Below are 22,747 nucleotides of genomic sequence, written 5' to 3' on the forward strand. Positions count from 1 at the left end.
CCCACCACATTACCACACATAATCCCGCCCCCACCACATTACCACACATAATCCTGCCCCCCACCACATTACCACACATAATCCCGCCCTCCACAACATTACCACACATAATCCTGCTCCCCACATCACCACACATAATCCTACCCCCACGACATTACCACAGATAATCCCACCCCCCACCACATCACCACACATAATCCTGCCCCCCACCACATTACCACACATAATCCCGCCCCTCCACCACACATAATCCCACCCCCACCACATTACCACAGATAATCTCGCCCCCCACATTACCACACACAATCCCGCCCCCGCCACATTACCACACATAATCCCCTCCACATTATCACAGGAGGCTCCGTCCCCACACATTACCACACGAGGCTCCGTCCCCACACATTACCACACGAGGCTCAGTCCCCACACATTACCACACGAGGCTCCTTCCCCACACATTACCACACAAGGCTCCATCTCCACACATTACCACACGAGGCTCCATCCCCACACATTATCACACGAAGGTTCTCCCCCCACATTACCAAACGAGGCTCCGTCACCACACATTACCACATGAAACTCTGTCCCCACACATTACCACATTAGACTGCGTCCCCACACATTACCACATGAAGCTTCTCCCCCCACATTACCACACGAGGCTCCATCCCCACACATTACCACACGAGGCTCCGTCCCCACACATTACCACACAAGGCTCCACCCCCCACATTCCAACACGAGGCTCCGTCCCCACACATTACCACACGAGGCTCCGTCTCCCTACATTACCACACGAGGCTCCATCCCTCCACATTACCACACAAGGCTGCATCCCCACACATTATTACACGAGGCTCCGCCCCCCATATTACCACACGACGCTTCTTCCCCACACATTACCACATGAGGCTCTGTCCCCCCACATTACCACACGAGGCTCCATCCCCACACATTACCACATGAGGCTCTGTCCCCACACATTACCACACGAGGCTGCGTCCCCACACATTACTACAGGAGGCTCCACCCCCCCACATTACCACATGATGTTCCTTCCCCACACATTACCACACGTGGCTCCGTCCCCACACATTACCACACGTGGCTCCGTCCCCACACATTACCACACGAGGCTCCGTCCCCACACATTACCACACGAGGCTCCGTCCCCACACATTACCACACGAGGCTCCGTCCCCACACATTACCACACGAGGCTCCGTCCCCACACATTACCACAAGAGGCTGAGTCCCCACACATTACCACATGAAGCTCCTCCCCCCACATTACCACACGAGGCTCTGTCCCCACACATTACCACACGAGGCTCCATCCCCACACATTACCACACGAGGCTCCTTCCCCCCACATTACCACAGGCAGCACTTCCTTTCTATGTAATTCAACCACTTCAGCCAAGGTAAACGTACATTTAATTGCATAATCACTAGCAGCCTAGACATATGTTTAGACATATAGTCCTTTTAAGTTAGTTCTAATTTGCCTTGATTTCTGCTCAGGACAGAAGAGTTTCCTGTGTTTGCATATTAGTGATGTATGTGTGAAGGGTCTGACTGACTGATTACATTCAATAGCTAAACCAGCCCCTTCTTTGACTATAGATCTGCTGTGACAGAGAAGGGGGCTGGCTTAGGTGTTGAAATAAGCCTGGCTGGGCAATTGAACCATAAGCCACTTGTTTTAATCTTGTGTTTAAAAGTAATGAATGGAAAAGGAATCTGCATAGAAGCCTCATACAGTGACCAATATCTATGTTAAACAAGTCACTTGCCTGGTTATAGGTACAGTTCTTCTTCTTACACTTGTCACATTGAAGTAAGTCTGTCTGAGTGCCACCTGTCTTTGCCATCTGATGTTCTCTGATAGCTTCTTGAGTCAGTGTGTTCCTAAGCTCTTTCAACTCATCACTTGCCATTTCCTGCGATATAAGAAAGCCAGACAACCAAACACTTGGCATAATATATTATTTTCCAGAACCACATGTTGCTAAATATTTTAACTTGACCTAAGCTCTGTTCACACTAATGTCATGGCTTCAGCTATCCGGATAAACTACTGAACTCATTGACCCATTATGGGTCTCTCAGATTTACATGTTCCTTTTCTCTTTTTAAATTGGACAGACTGGACTATAACACTCATGTGAACATAGCCTTAAATGTACAGCATGTCTTCTCCTTATCAGAGATGATCAAATCTTTTGAAGTTCAAATTCACCAGGTTTGACAATTTTTTCCAAGTAATTAGATCAGCAGCAAATTGATTTACCATGAATTGCAATATTGCAAAACCTCGAATTGCTCTGAAAAGACACTTTTAACACTCTTGAGATCTTCTAGGACTGTATCCAAAACCCTCTAGTTATCTGACACTATTAAGTCACTATTAAATTGACACAGTTGCTGTCAGAGGTAACATTATCCTGCTGTTAATGACAGGAGTAATGTGTAATTTATTCCATAATGCCCTCCGCTTCCTCCCCACTAATACGCTTGCTGGATCCAAAAAGCCAATTGTAACTTGCATATGTAGCGCTACTCTCGGACAGCTGGTGCCAGTGGTGGTGATATTGGTGCTGATGCTAACAGCTCATACATTTGTAGCTGCTGACCTTTTTCCTTTACCCTACCCTGTCCAATACCATTGCCACATTTTCTTTTATGATACATTTTGTAGAACACTGTTATTAATTTTTAACATTCTTGCAATTTAAATTAATCAACCATTGGACTTGGAAAATAGGTGTGCAAAACCAGACATGCACATGGACACCAGTAAGACTTAAATGGGGTGTACATTACATTAATGCACATTCCAAATGAGCCCAGGATTTGGGGAAAACAAAAAAAACAATTGATACTCACCTACCGGAGCAAAGCTCTTCCTACATACTCTACAGTGTGTTTCTTGCAGGTCTCCTAGCTCCAGATTGTGGAACATTATATTGCCAGACTTTGTGAACAATGGAAATGTTAAAGTTTATTGAGAGCTTGTGATATCGCACCCCACATCTTGAGATATTTGAACCCCAGAGGTAGGCCACTTCTATGTGTTACAGCTATGTGTATTTGTATATCACTTCTTGACTTGATTTATTAAATGTATTTACCTCAGCTGTCATTATTGCTATGTTCTGTGGGGATACCACTCCACAGAGCACGTTACGTCTCAGACTGGGATTCTTCGGATCCTTCAGGTTACTAATTCGACTCCTGATCCTGTTTCTGTACTTCATATCTGTGGCTTTAATTTCTTTGTATATGCGTGGGAATGTTAAGGACCATAACCGAATGCATTGTATAACCATATCGCAAAATCAGTCAGCAGCAAATAAAGGAATTACCATAATTCAATAGGATTTATTGTCTTAAGAAAGATCACTAGTCCTAGATAATTTTATTTATGTTCATTTACAAAATTTACTTGATCATGCCCATACAGGTAAACTGTGAAATAACAGTGCAAATCTTGTTAGGTTCAGAAGTATTAGGACAGTGACCGAATCTTCGAGATTTGGGATTTGCATGCCACTAGTTTTTTTCATGTAAAATTAAACAACTGAGATACAATTGAAGTGTAGACTTTCAGGACTAATTAAAGGGGTTGAACAAAAATATCCTGTGAAAAGATTAGGAATTGCAACCATTTTTCTGCAAAGCCTCCTCATTTCATGGGCTGAGCAGTAATTGAACAAATTAACTTTACCATAAACAAAATGTTCATTTTTATTAGGGCTCCTTTTCACTTGTGAGAAATACGTGCGAGTCTCGCAGGTTAAAACCACGTTCTGGCACCGGCACTACAGAGAGGAGCGTGCGGCTGCATAGCAATACATGGAGCTGCACGCTCCGCTCCCAAGTGCCGGCGCCAGAGCTTGATTTTCACCTGCGAGACTCGCATGTATTTCTTGCAAGTGAAAAGTAGCCCTTACTCTGTGGAGAATTGTTTGCAGGCAATAACTGCCTGACGTCTGGAAGCCATGGACGTCAGCAAACACTGGGTTTCCTCCTTTGTGATAATTTGACAGGCCTTTAGTGCAGCTGATTACAGTTTTTTCCTGTTTGTGGGTCTTTTTCCCTTAAGTTTTGTCTTAAGAATGTGTAATGCAAGCTCGATCGGGTTGAGATCTGGTGAATGACATTGCCATTGCAGAATATTTCACTTCTTTTCGTAAATAATCTCCTGGGTGGCACTATGTTTTGGGTCATTGTTCTTCTGTACTGTGTAGCACCATCCAATCATCCTTGCTGCATTTGGTTGAATCTAAGCAGAAAGTATAGCCCTGTACACTGCAGAATTTATCCGGCTGCTTCTGTCTTCAGTCACATCATTAAGCACTAGTGACCCAGTGCCATTGGAAACCATGCATACCCATGCCATCACACTGCCTCCATCATGTTTTACAGGGGATGTGTTGTGCATTGGATCAAGAGACATTCAAAGCCGTCTCCATATATCATTTTTCCCATCATTCTGGTACAAGTTTATCTTAGTTTTATCTGACCAAAGAATGCTTTTCCAGAACTGGGCTGGCTTCTTTAGATTTTTTTGGCAAAGTCTAATCTGGCCTTTCTATTTTTAAGGCTTATTAATGGTTTGCATTTTGAAGTGAACCTTCTGTATTTGCCCCATTAGGTCTTCTCTTTATGGTAGACTAAGATACTAATTATTATTATTATTATTATTTATTGTTATAGCGCCATTTATTCCATGGCGCTTTACAAGTGAGGAGGGGTATACATAATAAAAACAAGTACAATAATCTTGAACAATACAAGTCATAACTGGTACAGTAGGAGAGAGGACCCTGCCCGCGAAGGCTCACAATCTACAAGGGATGGGTGAGAATACAGTAGGTGAGGGTAGAGCTGGTAGCGGTTTGGTCGATCGGTGGTTACTGCAGGTTGTAGGCTTGTCGGAAGAGGTGGGTCTTCAGATTCTTTTTGAAGGTTTCGATGGTGGGCGAGAGTCTGATGTGTTGTGGTAGAGGGTTCCAGAGTAGGGGTGATACGCGAGAGAAATCTTGTATACGATTGTGGGAAGAGGAGATAAGAGGGGAGTAGAGAAGGAGATCTTGTGAGGATCGGAGGTTGCGTGTAGGAAAGTACCGGGAGATGAAGTCACAGATGTAAGGAGGAGACAGGTTGTGGATGGCTTTGTACGTCATGGTTAGGGTTTTGTACTGGAGTCTCTGGGCAATGGGGAGCCAGTGAAGGGATTGACAGAGGGGAGAGGCCGGAGAATAGCGGGGGGACAGGTGGATTAGTCGGGCAGCAGAGTTTAGAATAGATTGGAGGGGTGCGAGAGTGTTTGAGGGGAGGCCACAGAGCAGGAGGTTGCAGTAGTCAAGGCGAGAGATGATGAGGGCATGGACTAGGGTTTTTGCAGATTCTTGGTTGAGGAATGAACGGATTCGTGCAATATTTTTGAGTTGAAGTCGGCAGGAAGTGGAAAGGGCTTGGATATGTGGTTTGAAGGAGAGATCACCGTCAAGGATAACCCCGAAGCAGCGAGCTTGTGGGACTGGGGAGAGTGGGCAGCCATTTACTGTAATGGATAGGTTTGTTGGGGGGGTCACGTGAGATGGGGGAAAGATGATGAATTCTGTTTTGTCCATGTTAAGTTTCAGAAATCTAGCGGAGAAGAAGGATGAAATAGTGGACAGACATTGAGGGATTCTGGTTAGTAGGGAGGTGATATCTGGTCCAGAGATGTAGATCTGTGTGTCATCAGCATAGAGGTGATACTGAAAGCCATGAGATTCTATGAGCTGTCCTAGGCCAAAGGTGTAAATGGAGAAGAGCAGGGGCCCAAGGACTGAACCTTGTGGGACTCCGACAGATAGGGGGCGAGGTGAGGAGGTGGTGTGTGAGTGGGAGACGCTGAATGTCCGGTCTGTTAGGTATGATTAGATCCAGGATAGGGCCAAGTCTGTGATGCCAAGGGATGAGAGGGTCTGTAATAATAGGGAATGGTCCACTGTGTCAAAGGCAGCCGACAGGTCGAGGAGGAGGAGAACAGAGTAGTGTCGCTTGCTCTTGGCGGTTAAGAGGTCGTTGGTGACCTTGGTTAGGGCAGTTTCAGTGGAATGGTGTGACCGGAAGCCAGATTGTAAGCGGTCAAAGAGGGAGCAAGAAGAGAGATGGGAGGACAGTTCAAGGTAGACGTGTTGTTCCAGGAGTTTTGAGGCATAGGGGAGAAGTGATATAGGGCGATAGCTAGATACAGAGGATGGGTCAAGAGAGGGCTTTTTGAGGATAGGTGTGATGGAGGCATGTTTAAAGCTTGAGGGGAAAACACCAGTTGTTAGTGATAGGTTGAAGAGATGGGTTAGGGTTGGGATGAAGATTGTGGTGAGGTTTGGGATGAGGTGGGATGGGAGCGGGTCAAGTGCACAGGTGGTGAGATGCGATCTTGAGAGTAGAGTGGCGAGTTGATCTTCTGTAATGGTGGAGTAGTTGGTTTTGGAGGTGGAGGGTAGGGAAGTTGGGAGGAAGGGTTCTGGGGCTTGTTGAACAAAACTGTCTCTGATGTTATCAATCTTCTGCTTGAAGAATGAGGCAAAGTCTTCAGCAGAGATAAGTGGGGAGGGAGGAGGTGCTGGGGGACGGAGGAGAGAACATTTATTACCTGGAGAGTGTTCTTCACTTGGTGCCAGTCCTTTGTACTGACCACACATGTATTTATGCATATAAAGGAGATCTCTAAGTTCTGAGACATCTGTTTTTTAAGCAAAAGAAGCCCAACTTTTCCAACCTCTCATCATATGAAAGACCTTCCATCCCTTGTAATAATCTAGTTGCCCACTTTTGAACTGACTAATATCTGAATATCCTTTTTAAAATGTGAAGCCCAAACCTGGATCCAGTATTATAGATGTGGACTCACAAGTGATTTATAAAGGGGTAACAATAAGTTAAAATCCTGCTATCTTATCCGTCTTTTTATACACCCTAAAATCTTGTTTTGTTTTTGCAGCTACTCCTTGACATTGATTAATGCTACTCAACTTACTTGTACCCAAAATACCAAAGTTCTTCCTCTGTTCTGTAGTCCCGAGTATACAGGGTCGCCATCAGGTCATTACTGCCCTTACTTGCCTATTGGGCCCGTAGAGCAGAGAGGGCCCGCAGTGGCCCCTTCTCTTCTGCTCATCGGGCCCCAGAGGCAGGATTCTGCCACTTCAGTAACTGATCGTGCGTCCTCAGGCGCATGATCAGTTAAAATCTGTTGCCATGCAGGAAATTCCTCCACACTGCAATAGTTAAAAGCCGCCAGCCAATCACAGGCCAGCAGCTGATGTGAGTGTGCATGTCACCGACATATGACGTGTAGTACAGCGGTAGCACCGTTACGCGGTGATGAGGAAGTGACCCACAAAATTCAAAACAAAAGTCTTTTTAATGTGTTTACTTCACACAACAAATGTCCAAACTTCACACAAGTGCATATCATGAGTGCTCATTTCACTCCAATTCATAGCACTACATAGTACATGGCTTTAAATCACAGTCCCTAAACACGCCGGACTTCCCTGTGTCCAATTTTCCGTGGGCAACTGCACGCCGTGACAAAGTCTTTTACACACAGCTTCACTCCATTAGTTGCGATCACATATTATACGGCTTCCTTCCGTTGTACAGACACTACACACGCCAGTCCTCCTCTGACTAGTTCCCGTGGGTGACTGTGCACCGTATCAAAGTCTCTATTCACAAAGCATTACAAGTTGCATGCACTACAAATGCCAGTCCTCCTCTGACTAGTTCCTGTGGATGTCCTGCCCCACTGTATCACAGTCTTTTTACTCACACAGCCATCCTTGATCTCTTCGGGGTCGCAGCTGGGCACAATATCTACCTGTTTGAAGCCGTTCCACACACCAGTCTTCCTTCAGACACAGGACATCCACCTCCGGTTCACCTGCTGGCACAGGACTGTTCACTTCCGAGACCAGTTACCATGGAAGGCAGCACCGCTGTGTATGCTGTGGGTGCCAGGCCCCTCAGCTGCCCTGGCTGTTTGGTTCCGCTTGCCTGTGTCACTTCACACGCACAGCCAGTGCTCTGCAGGGCCTCTGCTCTGCACTCTCGCTGAACACCAGATTCACACTGACCCTGACACAGGCTTGACCTAACACACCCATACCCTTCTATATATGACTGGGGGTGGATTATACTTCTATGGGGGTGCATTATACTATATATGACTATGGAGGTGCATTATACTACAATGGGGGTGCATTATACTATATATGACTATGGGGGTGCATTATAATACTAAGGGGGTGCATTATACTACTATGGGGTGCATTATACTGCTATATATGACTATGCGGTGCATTATACTACTATATTTGACTATGGGATGCATACTATTATGGATGACTATATGGAGAGAAATGAGGCAGAATGGGAGGACACGTTATGTCCAGAATGTGGGATATTATTACTGTAGGGCAGGGGTGGGGAACCTCAGGCCCCAGGGCCATTAACCTTTTATCAGGCCCCAGAGCAGATTCTCAGGGACCACATTCTTGGGCAAGGAGGTGTATTTTGATTGCCACAAGCTCATTAATTTCTTCTTGCTCTGTTAGCACACACGCGCAGTGTTCACTACTTAACATTGAAGGGCATGCAATGAAAAATTACGTCCTGAAACCAGTGCCAGAGTCAGGATAAACTTTGTGGATGGAGTTTGTATGGCCCTCGAAGAATGGTATAAATATCCAAATGGCCCTTCGCAGATAAAAGATTCCCCACCCCTGCTGTAGGGGCTAATTAAAGGATATTTATTTTTGAAAATATTGTTTTCAGTGTGGAGGAGGAGAGGTCCTGTAACTGTGCAGGACGACACGGTAGCTTTCTTTCTTCATCTGGTGTAATGGCATAGATGTTGGGGAATATGCTCTAGATAACTGTTATTTTCTGCAGAGATGAGTACTGGATGGAAGAAGTGATAGTGGTGTGTGCTGGATGAAGATGAAAAGCGAAGATGAAGGACTTCAACTAGAGATCTCACCGGTGAGTCAGTGTGTTACCTGTACACTGACACAATACACAGTATGCTATATACCGAAGTCCTGTGTATAATGTTACTGGTGATCACTGTCTTATCTGTGCTGTGATACTTTATACAGAGCTGCTGTGTTTAATGTCACTTGTGATCACTGTATTATCTGTACAATGACGCTATATAGAGAACTCCAGTGTATCATGGCACTTATGGTAAAATTAGTATTGTTTTTTAATTAATAATCAGTATTGTAGCATTCGGTAACTATGTGGTGGTATTATGTGGTCCGGCCATGGTGTGGCCGTATTTGTCCCTTGTATGTGGTATTATTCCGTCAATATGTGATGGTAATATGTGGTCCGGCCATAGTGTGGTGGTACTTGTGCCTTGTATGTGGTATTATAGGTCACTATGTGGTGGTAATATGTGCTCTGCTCATGATGTGACAGTACTTGTCCCTTGTATGTGGTATTATTGTTCCTTTTAAAAATTGTATGTGACTCATTCCCTTAAAGAAAAATAAATAAAAATAAACCTAAAAAAGAGTATTGAATATTTTAACAAATATTTAATAGGTTAGAGTAGAGTAGGGCCCGGCCCAAAGAGTCTACCTAGTGGTGGTGGCGGCTTAAAAAAATCTTTTAGCCAAAACAAAAGCTGCTGGGTATGTATGCAATCTGATGTTAGATGGGAACTGATAATGTGTTATTGATGAGGAAGGGGGCCAGGAGTGGAGTTTTTTTTATGAGTGGGCGATGCGACTATGGAAAGTTCGAGGGTTGGAGGCAGAGCTGGGGTGGAGCATGGGCGGTGTCTCAAGGGGGCATGAAAATGTTTCCAGTATAAGGTCCCAAAATTCCTGGTGGCAGCCCTGAACCTATATGCAGCAATAGGATTACTCTGTCCTAGGTGCATTACTTTAAATTTTTCAATTTTAAATCTCATTTGACAAGTGTTTGCCCATTCAGGCATCTTATCCAAACTATTTAGTAAAATTGTACAGTCAAGGTCAGATTTTATGTTGTCAGCAATGACTGACACTTTACTTTCAATCCCATCCACAAATTCATTTATAAAGAGATTAAAAAGATTTTTCCCTAGCACAGAACCTTGAAGTACCCCACTGATGACTATATCCCATTTCGAGAATGTACCATTTACTTTTAGCCACTTCCTTATCCGTCTGCATGTTGGTTGTCAGTTATTAGATTATTCTCTGAAATATATTTCTGCAGGTCATCTCTTATAATGCCCTCAAAAATTTTGCACACTGATGTCAGACTTACCGGATGGTTGTTGCCTGGATCCACCTTCTTACCTTTCTTAAAAATCGGTTCCACATCAGCTGTCCTCCAATCCTGTGGCATCACCCCTACTACAAGAGAGACTAATAAGATGACATACATTGGTCTGTCAATTATTGAGCTAAATTCCCTAAATATCCATGGATGAATGCCATAAGGCCCTGGGGATTTGTCAATGTTTAATTTGCTCAGACACAGCCGTACTTCTTCTTGTGTTAAACTATTTATATATATTTTTTTTTTGCCTTGTTGAATGATCCCTGGAACAGTGAAGGTCATTGGTGAAGATTAGTGATGAGCGAGCACTAAAATGCTCGGGTGCTCATTGCTTGGGTTGAGCAAATTGGAATACTCGGGTACTCGACCCGAGCAACGAGCCCAATGTAAGTCTATGGGAAACCCGGATATTTTACCTCAATGCCCCCAGAGATCCTTTTAAGGTCTAAAAACATCAGAACATGATGGAAACACTGCTCAAATGACACGGGAACATCATGGGGATCTGACTCCTATGTCACAGCTGTAAGCAATGTTGTCAGAGTTTCACACCATTTTTACAGGTGAACCCAAAAACATACCAAAACAAAACCAAAATTGATTTTGCTGGAAAATATGTTAAGGTACATTCTTTCCAGGGTAATGACTTGTATATAAGGTAAAATAATTAACCCCAGGCTGAAATGTTCCTCTGCCACTTTTTCTATGTTCACACGCAGCATTTTTGATGCGTTTTTCAACTTTAGCATTTCTTTCAAACAATACAAATGCATTCACTGGGAAATGTCATTGTAACATTTAATAACCCTGGCTGGCCATGTGGTGTGTCACACATAAGGAGACACATCTTGTTTCATTTCTGAAGGAGGGACTCTTAAAGTCACAAAGCCTATTTTTTGAGGGGCATCAGGCGGCATTAATATTTTTAAAGGGCCATTATTAAACAGTGGGTCTCCTATGCTGTTATTGCCTATGCAGTGAGTGGCTTGGCTGCCAAGAATTACAAAGCACCTCAATACCCCTTTCACGAGAGGTACAGGAGGGCTTCCTGAAAAAATGTTGCATTGAATGCAAGGCCTGCCTAGCTATCAAGTCATATGCACCCCAATAAGCCTTTGAATCCAAATACTGGATGGCCACAGGAAAACCCACTTCACAGTCTTCAGTTGGTCCTGCCATACAGTTTCCTTATGCATTGAATGCAAGGGCCGCCTTGACCCAAATTTTCACGCACCCCAATCCTCTTTGTAAGAAACGTGGAGGAGGGCCTCCTAAAAAAACTGTCCCATTACCAAGGAGCGGGTCTCCTAGACTTGTAATGTCCTTACACTAAGTGTATGGGCTGACAAACAGTTACCCATGGGGGGTACATTTTTAAACAATTTTTTATGGGATCATAGCCACCCTTGCCAAAAAATTGACTGGCTGAAGCAGCATGGAACACGTTAGTCCTGGTGATCTAGTGTCAGTGGATGATGAGCTGTGGAGGAAGGCCTCATTAAAAACTAGGCCCAATTTAAAGGAGCGGGTCTCCTAGACTTGAAATGTCAATACACAAAGTTTATGGGCTGACCAATATTTCCCCATGGGGGTTAATTTTTTTTTTTTTAATTCATCCCAAAATAGTGTTTAATGTTTAGAGCTAGGGTAACACTCAGCAAAAAAAAAAAGAATGGAAGCCTCGTAAGTGGTGTTGAGCGATACCTTCCGATATTTGAAAGTATCGGTATCGGATTGGATCGGCCGATATCCCAAAAATATCGGATATCACCGATACCCGATACCAATACAAGTCAATGTGACACAAGTATCGGAAGTGATCCTGGATGGTTCCCAGGGTCTGAAGGAGAGGAAACTCTCCTTCAGGCCCTGGGATCCATATTCATGTAAAAAATAAAGAATAAAAATAAAAAATATGGATATACTCACCCCTCGGACGAGCCCTGGCTGTCACCGCTGCAAGCGTCTGCCTCCGTTCCTAAGAATGCAGAGTGAAGGACCTTCGATGACGTCGCGGCTTGTGATTGGTCGCGTGACCGCTCATGTGACCGTTCACGCGACCAATCACAAGCCGCGACGTCAACGCAGGTCCTACACTCACTGCATTCTTAGGAACGGAGGCTGCCGGTTGCACGGCTGAGGTCCGGGTCCGTCGGAGGGGTGAGTATATCCATATTTTTTTATTTTTATTCTTTATTTTTTACATGAATATGGATCCCAGGGCCTGAAGGAGAGTCTCCTCTCCTCCAGACCCTGGGAACCATACGCACCGCACACGCCTGGGAACTTATAGGAACTTCCGATTCCGATTTCCGATATCACAAAAATATCGGAACTCGGTATCGGAATTCCGATACAGCGAATATCGGCCGATACCCGATATTTGCAGTATCGGAATGCTCAACACTACTCGTAAGCACACTTTGTTGCCCACAGATAGAGGAAGCGTGTCACAGAACTACCACACTGTAATATATATTGTTTTTAAACAAGATAGTGTATAGACCTAGGGTATTAGACAGACCAAAAATTGGAATGTATGCATAAAAAAAACTATTTTTAGACCACAAATAAAACGGCCGTCGGACGGAGATAACAGACTGTTTCAATATGTGGCCTGTATTTTTATACATTTTCAAACCACAAAATGCTGTATACACTTTGGGTATCAGACCAAAAATTGGAATGTATGGCTGAAAAGCCAATATTTAAAGACCACAGATAGACCAGACGTGTGACTGAGATAGCAGACTGCTTCAATATGTGGGATGTCTTTTTTACAATTTTAAAAACCACAAAATACTGTATACACTAAGGGTAACAGTGTAGCAGACCAAAAAATGCAATGTATGCCTGCAAAGCAAGGATTTGGACACCACTGATACAGCGTGCGTCTGATAGAGATAACAGAGTGATCCAAATGTGTTCTTGCTTTTTTGGGGCCCACCAAAATTGTGTCCATAAGTAGGCTATGACACTAAAATAAAACATTTAGAGTACTAAAATTGTACAAACATTTCCCCATGGGGGTTACATTTTTAAAAAATATTTTATGACCATCACAGACACCCTTTCCAAATCTTGGACTGGCTGTAGCAGCACAGAACCCGTTAACCCTGGTGATCTAGTGGCGGAGAATGAGGAGACATAATGAATGATCAATCATACTGAAATAAAACAAATTAATAAAGGATGTGAATCCACCTATGAAAGAAAATAACAAAAGGGATGAGTGAACACAGGTTCATAGATATGAAGCGAGAATGTGTTCAGCGAGATATGTTGGTCCCTTGCAATAGCTCAGAGACAGGTATATAAATAAAAACATAATATATTAGTATTTAAAAAAAAATTATATTGGAGAGGTATACACTAGGTCATAAGAGCATGGTCCAGAGATAGGAAAAATGGAAAATGTAACAATACATAGAAGAATAGACATACATCTCATTTATATGACATTTCCCCCTGGGGGAGTAACATTTTTTTTGGGTTTCAAATTATTAACGGGCATCTTAAAAACACCTTTGCATAAAAATTGAATGGCTATAGCAGCATACAACACGTTCACCGTGGTGTTCTAGTGGCGGCAAAGGATGATATGTCGAGGAAGGCCTCATTAAAAACTAGGCCCAAGGTTAAGGAGCGGGTCTCCTAGACTTTTAGTGCCCATACATTAAGTGTGTGGTCTGACAAACATTTCCCCATGGAGGTTCCAGTTTTAAAAAATGATTTATAGGTATCATAGACACCCTTGCCCAAAAATTGAATGGCTGTAGCAGCATACAACACGTTCACCATGATGTTCTAGTGGTGGAGAATGAGGAGACATAAGATAAATCATGCTGAAATCAAAGAAATGAATAAAGGATGTGAATCCACCTATGGAAGAAAATAATACAATGGAGGGGCGAACACAGGTTCATAGAAATGAAGCCAGAATGTGTCCAACGAGATATGTTTGTCCTTAGCAACAGCTCAGAGACAGGGATATAAATAAAAATATAACATAATAGTATTTCTACATTTTTAGATTGGAGTGCTATACACTAGGTCATTAGAGGATGGTCCAGAAATATGAAAACAGGAAAGATATACATGGTGGTGGTGGCGGCTAAGTGACTGCAAGCATTATCCGCTATCCATAGGTATATATCAAATACGCAGCAGCAGACAGTAAGGTAGCCTTTTGATGTATGCAGGGAGATCTATAGACTCACATACAGAGCCTGCAAGCCTTGCAGTGATATGGATATGTTCACATAGACTCCCCTGCCTAACTAGCACAATTAAAAACTAGGCCCAATGTTAAGGAGAGGGTCTCCTAGACTTGTAGACTTGTAATGCCCATACACGAAGTGCATGGGCTGCCAAACATTTCCTCATAGGTGTAAATTTTTTTTAAATATTTTATGGGCACCATAGACACCCTTACCCAAAATTGCACTCCCTGTAGCAGAACAGAACCCATTAATCCTGTTGATCTAGTTGTGGAGAATGAGGAAACGTTGATGAAGGCCTTAATTAAAACTAGGCCCAATGTTAAGGAGCGGGTCTCCAAGACTTGTAATTCTCATACATGAATTGCATGGGATGCCAAACATTTACCCACTGGGGGTAAATAAAAAAAAAAAAAATTATGTGCATCATAGACACCCTTGCCAAAAAATTGCACTGGCGGTAGCAGCACAGAACCTGTTAACCCTGGTGATGTAGTGGTGGTGAATGAGGAAACATTGATGAAGGCCTTATTAAAAACTAGGCCCAATGTTAAGGAGCGGGTCTCCTAGACTTGTAATGTCTATACACGAAGTGCATGGCTGACCAACATTCCCCCATGGGGGGTACATTTTTTAAACCAATTTTCAGGGCATCTAGACACCTTTTCCAAAAATTAAACTGGCTGTAGCAGCAACAGAACACATTAACCTTGGTGATCTAGTGGCAGAGAATGAGTAGACATAAGCGAAATCATACTGAATTCAAATAAATAAATAAAAAATGTGAATCCACCTATGAAAGAAAATAACAAAAGGGAGGGGCGAACACGGGTTCATAAAAAAACAGAATGTGTCCAACAAGATATTTTTTCCCTAGCAACAGCTCAGGGACAGGGATATAAATAAAAAATATAATATAAAAGTATTTGAATAATTTTCTATTGTAGAAGTATACACTACCTCATTAGAGAACTGTCCACAAATAGGAAAACAGGAAAATATACGAATAAATGGGAAGAATAGAAGGACATCTCATTTTTATGAAATTTCACTCTGGGGGAGTAACATTTCTTTCGGTTTCAAATTGGTAAACGGCATCATGTAGACACTTTTGCCAAAAATTACACTGGTGTAGCAGCACAGAACACGTTAAACCTGGTGATCTAGTGGAGGAGAATGAGGAAACATTGATGAAGGCCTTATTAAAAACTAGGCCCAATGTTAAGGAGAGGGTCTCCTAGACTTCTAATGCCCATACATGAAGTGCATGTGCTGATAAACATTTCCCCATGGGGCTTACATTTTTTTAAACAATTTTCTGGGCACCTTTTCCAAAAATTGCACTGGCTGCAGCAGCACAGAACCCGTTAAACCTGGTGATGTAGTGGTGGAGAATGAGGAAACATTGATGAAAGCCTTATTAAAAACTAGACCCAATGTTAAGGAGAGGGTCTCCTAGACTTGTAATAATAATAATAATAATCTTTATTTTTATACACGAAGTGCATGGGCTGCCAAACATTTCCCTATGTGGAGTACATTTTTTAAAAAGATTTTATGGGCATCAAAGACACCCTTGCCAAAAATTGCACTGGCTGTAGCAGCACAGAACCCGTTAATACTGGTGATGTAAGGTGGAGAATGAGGAAACATTAATGAAGGCATTATTAAAAACTATGCCCTATGTTAAGGAGGGGGTCTCCTAGACTTGTTATGCCCATACACGAAGTGCATGAGCTGCAAAACATTTCCCCATGTGGGGTAAATTTTTTTTAAAGATTTTATGGGCATCATAGACCTTGCAAAAAATTGCACTGGCTGTAGCAGCACAGAACCCGTTATCCCTGGTGATGTAGTGGTGGAGAATGAGTAAACATTGATGAAGGCCTTATTAACCCCTTTCTGCCATTGGACGTACTATCCCGTCCATGTGCCCTGGGACTTAGATCCCATGGACGGGATAGTACATCCAGTGCGAACAGCAGTGCTCACGGGGGGAGTGCGGCCGATCGCGGATGGGTGTCAGCTGATTATCACAGCTGACACCCGGTACTATGTGCCAGGATTAGTCACGGACCGCTCCCGGCACTTTAACCCCCTGAACACGGCGATCAAACATGATCACAGCGTTTGGTGGCATAGGGAAGAATCGCACAGGGAGGGGGCTCCCTGCGTGCTTCCCTGAGACCCTCAGAACAACGTGATGTGATCGAGTTGTTCAGAGGGTCTCTTCCTGTCTCCTCTCTGCAGGCCCCAGGATCCAAGATGGCTGCGGGGGTCCTTCCGCGTCCTGCAGGAGGTGGCTTCTCAGTGCCTGCTGAGAGCAGGCACTGAGAAGTCTCCTGTACTGCCTGTCAGATCGTTGATCTGACCCAGTGCTCTGCAAAGTGTCAGATCAGCGATCTTACACTATATAGTCATGTCTCACCCTGAAACAATGTAACAAAGCAAAAAAAAATTAACATGTGTAAAATAATTTATAAAAAAAATCATAAATAAAGAAAAATATATATATACTGTATATTGTTCCAATAAATACATTTCTTTATATAAGTAAAAAAAAATATAAAAATAATAAAAGTACACATATTTAGTATTGCCGTGTCTGTAACGACCCGACCTATAAAACTTTACCACTAGTTAAATATAAATAAACATCAAAAAAACACTTATTGAGCGGGCACCATCTGCATTTATGATAAATATAAGGGGATCACCACCTGCATACTATATATAAGTAGAACCAAACAGAGCAAAGTGTATGCATACAAATTGGGATCACCACAACAATTTAGAAGTTATACAAAAAACATCTTTATTAGGCCGGTTTCACACGTCAGTGGCTCCGGTACGTGAGGTGACAGTTTCCTCACGTACCGGAGACACTGATACACGTAGACCCATAAAAATCAATGCATCTGTTCAGATGTCATTGATTTTTTGCGGACCGTGTCTCCGTGTGCCAAACACGGAGACATGTCAGTGTTCGTGGGAGCGCACGTATTACACGGACCCAATAGAGTCAATGGGTCCGTGTAAAACACGGACCTCACACGGACGTTCTCCGTCTGGGGTCCGTGTGCGTGCAGGAGACAGCGCTACAGTAAGCGCTGTCCCCCCCACATCGTGCTGAAGCCGCGATTCATATGTTCCCTGCAGCAGCGTTTGCTGCAGAGAAAATATGAATAATAGTGTTTAAAATAAAGATCTATGTGTCCGCCGCCCCCCCCCACCCCCTGTGCGCCCCCCCCCCGCTGTTCAGAAAATACTCACCTGCTCCCACGTTGGCTGTCACTCCTTCCTCTCTGCCCCGCGCCTCCTACTGTATGCGGTCATGTGGGGCCGCTCATTTACAATCATGAATAGTCGGCTCCGCCCCTATGGGAGGTGGAGCCACATATTCATGACTGTAAATGATCGGCCCCACGTGACCGCATACACTAGAAGCCGCGGCCAGAGCAGGAAGCAGCGAGGGAGGCGGGTAAGTATTTTCAGAACAGCGGGGGGGCGCACAGGGGGTGGGGGGGCGGCGGACACATAGATCTTTATTTTAAACACTGTTATTCATATTTTCTCTGCAGCAAACGCTGCTGCAGGGAACATATGAATCGCGGATTCAGCACGATGCAGGGTACCACACGCATGGGTACCACACGCTCCGTGTGGTACCCACTCGCCATACGGGCAGCACACGTGTGCCGCACGTATGGCCTACGTGAGTTCCCAGGCACACGGACACGGATAACTCCGGTACCGATTTATTCCGGTACCGGAATTATCTGTGCCCGAAATTGATACTAATAAAAATGTCAACTCGTCCCGCAAAAAAAAAAAAACTCACATGACTCTGTGGGCCAAAATATGGAAAAATTATAGCTCTCAAAATTTGGTGACACAAAAACAATTTTTTGCAATAAAAAGCGCCTTTAGCGTGTCACAGCTGCCAGACAAAAACCCGCTATAAAAAGTAAATCAAACCCCCTAATCACCCCCTTTGTTAGGGAAAAATAATAAAATAAAAAAAAGTATTTCTATTTTCCCATTAGGGTAAGGCTTCTTTTACACATACCATTGTTTTGCGGCCCGTTTTTACGGCCCCAATAGATTTCTATGGGGCCGCAAAAATGGGCCGCAATAATTTCATGGTGCGCCGTATGGCTATGAGGGCCATATTTACGGCCGTGAAAAAAGATGGAGCCTGCTCAATCTTTTTCCCCGCTTACAGGCATGGCCCCCATTGAAAATCAATGAGGCCGCAAAAACAATGGAAGTTTGTTTTTGCGGTGCACCGTGACTTCGGGTTTTGCGGAACGCTGTTTTTTTCCAATACTATTTCCATAGTATAGGAAACCCCAAAAAAGGCGATCCGCAAGTTTTTTGAGGTCCGTTATTGTGGCAGACTGTGAAAATTGTGGCAATACGGCCCGCAAAAAAGGCCCACAATAACGGGCCGCAAAAAACCCGGTATGTGTAAAAGAAGCCTTAGGGTTAGGGCTAAAGTTAGGGTTGGGGATAAAGTTAGAGTTAGGGTTGGGGCTAAAGTTAGGGTTGGGGCTAAAGTTAGGGATTGGATTGGGGCTAAAGTTAGGGTTAGGATTGGGGCTAGATATGGGGTTAGGGTTTGGATTACATTTACGGTTGAGATTAGGGTTGGGATTAGGGTTTGGGGTGTGTAAGGGTTAGGGGTGTGGTTAGGGTAATTGTTAGGGTTGGGATTAGGGTTATTATTATTATTTATTGTTATAGCGCCATTTATTCCATGGCGCTTTACATGTAATGAGGGGTATACATAATAAAAACAAGTACAATAATCTTAAACAATACAAGTCATAACTGGTACAGGAGGAGAGAGGACCCTGCCCACGAAGGCTCACAATCTACAAGGGATGGGTTAGAATACAGTAGGCGAGGATAGAGCTGGTCATGCAGCGGTTTGGTCGATCGGTGGTTACTGCAGGTTGTAGGCTTGTCGGAAGAGGTGGGTCTTCAGGCTCTTTTTGAAGGTTTCGATGGTAGGCGAGAGTCTGATGTGTTGTGGTAGAGGGTTCCAGAATAGGGGTTATACACGAGAGAAATCTTGAGAAGGAGATCTTGTGAGGATCGGAGGTTGCGTGTAGGTAAGTACCGGGAGATGAGGTCACAGATGTATGGAGGAGACAGGTTGTGGATGGCTTTGTACGTCATGGTTAGGGTTTTGTACTGGAGTCTCTGGGCAATAGGTAGCCAGTGAAGGGATTGACAGAGGGGAGAGGCCGGGGAATAGCAGGGGGACAGGTGGATTAGTCGGGCAGCAGAGTTTAGAATAGATTAGAGGGGTGCGAGAGTTTTAGAGTGGAGGCCACAGAGCAGGAGGTTGCAGTAGTCAAGGAGAGAGATGATGAGGGCATGAACTAGGGTTTTTGCAGATTCCTGGTTGAGGAATGTATGGATTCATGAAATATTTTTGAGTTGAAGTCGGCAGGAAGTGGAAAGGGCTTGGATATGTGGTTTGAAGGAGAGATCAGCATCAAGGATTACCCCAAGGCCGCCAGCTTGTGGGACTGGGGTTAGGGGTGTTTTGGGGTTAAGGGTGTGTTTGGGTTAGGGGTGTGGTTAGGGTTGGGATTAGGGCTAGGGGCATGTTTGGGATAGGGGTGTGGTTAGGGTTGGTATTACTGTTAGGGGTGTGTTTGGGTTAGAGTTGGAGTTACAATTGGTGGGTTTCCACTGTTTAGGCACATCAGGGGCTCTCCAAACACAACATGGCGTCCAATCTCAATTGCAGCCAATTCTGCACTGAAAAAGTTAAACAGTGCCCCTTCCCTTCCGAGCTCTGCCATGCGCCCAAACAGTGGTTTACCCCCATATAAGGGGTATCAGCGTACTCAGGACAAATTGGTCAACAACTTTTGGGGTCCAATTTTTCTGTTACCCTTGGAAAAATAAACATTTGGGGCTAAAACATTTTTGTGGAAAAAAATATTTTTTATTTTCACAACTGCGTTAGAAACTGTAGTGAATCACTTTGGTTTTCAAAGCTCTCACAACACATCTAGATAAGTTCTTTGTGGAGTCTATTTTCCAATATGGGGTCACTTATGGGGTTTTCTACTGTTTAGGTACATCAGGGGCTCTGCAAAGGCAATGTGATGCCCGCAGATCATTCCATCTAAGTCTGCATTCCAAATGGTGCTCCTTCCTTTCCGAGCTCTGCCATTTGCCCAAACGGTGGTTCACCCGCACATATGAGGTATTAGCGTACTCAGGACAAATTGGCCAACAACTTTTGGGAGCCAATTTCTCCTGTTACCCTTGGAAAAATAAACATTTGGGGGCTAAATCATTTTTGTGGAAAAAAAGATTACTTATTTTCACGGCTCTGCGATAGAAACAAAAGTGAAACACTTGGGGGCTTAAAGTTCTCACAACACATCTAGATATGTTTTTTGGGAGGTCTGGATACTAATATTGGAAAACTTATGGGGGGTTTCTACTGTTTAGGTACACCAGGGGTCTGCAAATGCAACGTGATGCCCGCAGACCATTCTATCTAAGTCTGCACTTCAAACGGCACTCCTTCCCTTCCGAGCTCTGCCATGTGCCCAAACGGTGGTTCCCCCCACATATGGGGTATCAGCGTACTCAGGAAAAATTGTAAAACAATTTTTGGTGTCCAATTTCACCTGTTACCCTTGGAAAAATAAAAAATTGGGGGCAAAAAGATCATTTTTGTGAAAAAAAAATATGATTTTTAATTTTTACGGCTCTACATTACAAACTTTTGTGAAGCACTTTGGGGTTCAAACTGCTCAACACACATTTACATAAGTTCCTTAGGGGGTCTACTTTCCAAAATGTTGTCAATTGTGGGGGGTTTCCACTGTTTAGGCACATCAGGGGCTCTCCAAATGCAACATGGCGTCCTATATCAATTCTAATCAATTTTGCAATGAAAAGTCAAAAGGGGCTCCATCCCTTCCGAGCTCTGCCATGCGCTCAAACAGTGGTTTCCCCCACATATGGGGTATCAGCATACTCAGGACAAATTGTACAACAACTTTTGAGGTTATACTTTGTAAAATAAAACAAATTGGATCTGAAGTAATGTTGGTTAGGGGTCGAGTTCCCACCTCTGCACAGAGGGAATCTCGGGCCATCTTCGCTGTGGTATCCCATTTTTCTCCTGCCACAGTGGAGCCTGCTCAGCGGAGACGTCGGTCCCAGCGTCTCGCTCAGTCTGACTCTGTATAAAGAAGTTACTGCTGCTTTTCCTGCTTCTGCCATTGAAGTCAGTGCTGGGCAGCGGCAAGCAGACGCTTCTGGGACTAAGTCCTGCTTTTCTCGTTCTGAAAATGCCCAGAGTAGGATCTCTCAGTGGAGATCCAGGGTCACATGTTCAGATAATGCAGCTGAGGCCATTGGTCCTTCAGGAACGTCCTGTAGGTGCTCACGCTCTGTGGTAGCCTGCCATTGGTCCTTCTAGGAAGGTCCTGTATGTGCTGCAACTATTTAATGCTCGCATGGCCGCACGGCTAGTATTGTTCTTTATTATGTGCTTTGCGACAGTGTTGTCATGTGAGTGTGTGTTCAGGGACCCGGCTGAAATAAGCCCCTAGAATGCTGGCACCTCCGGTGAGGAGTTTGTTTTTGTATGTATTCAGAGACCTGGCTGAAACAAGCCCCTAGAATGCTGGCACCTCCGGCGAGGAGTTTTGTGTGCATGCGTTTGTTATGCACTGGTGGTTTAGGAGCAACATGGGACGTGCTCTGGAGGAGGTGGTACCTGTACTGACCGCAGTTCCTGAGCTTAACACAACACTAGAAGTAGCCGTGAGATGTTCCTGTCACTCCCTAGACACCTCGTCACAGCCGGAGGACTAACTACCCCTAAAGATAGAAACAGGAAAGCTATCTTGCCTCAGAGAAAATCCCCAAAGGATAGGACAGCCCCCCACAAATATTGACTGTGAGTGGAGAGGGAAATGACATACGCAGAATGAAACCAGGATGTAGCAAAGGAGGCCAGTCTAGCTAGATAAATAGAACAGGAAAGAATACTGCGTGGTCAGTATTAAAAACTAGAAAAATCCACCACAGAGTTTACAAAAATCTCCACACCTGACTAAAGGTGTGGAGGGTAAATTTGCTTCCCAGAGCTTCCAGCTTAACTGAATAAATCCATACTGACAAGCTGGACTAGAAAA

The 22,747-nt window shown here is 44.0% G+C and overlaps 1 protein-coding gene across 2 annotated transcripts in view; it reads right to left on the reverse strand.

Annotated features, from left to right (window-relative positions):
* Positions 1 to 22,747, reverse strand: part of LOC143815892 (transcription elongation factor A protein 3-like) — a 531,124-nt gene that overhangs the window by 102,433 nt on the left and 405,944 nt on the right. For both annotated transcript variants that reach the window (XM_077295629.1, XM_077295627.1), the window contains 2 exons: positions 3,138 to 3,292; positions 1,800 to 1,946 (listed from right to left, as the gene is read on the reverse strand). In XM_077295629.1, the coding sequence (XP_077151744.1) occupies positions 1,800 to 1,946; positions 3,138 to 3,292 (302 nt within the window). The remainder of the gene's footprint in view (positions 1 to 1,799; positions 1,947 to 3,137; positions 3,293 to 22,747) is intronic.

This window comes from Ranitomeya variabilis, chromosome 3, assembly GCF_051348905.1.
Source record: "Ranitomeya variabilis isolate aRanVar5 chromosome 3, aRanVar5.hap1, whole genome shotgun sequence".
NCBI classification, from domain to species: domain Eukaryota; kingdom Metazoa; phylum Chordata; class Amphibia; order Anura; family Dendrobatidae; genus Ranitomeya; species Ranitomeya variabilis.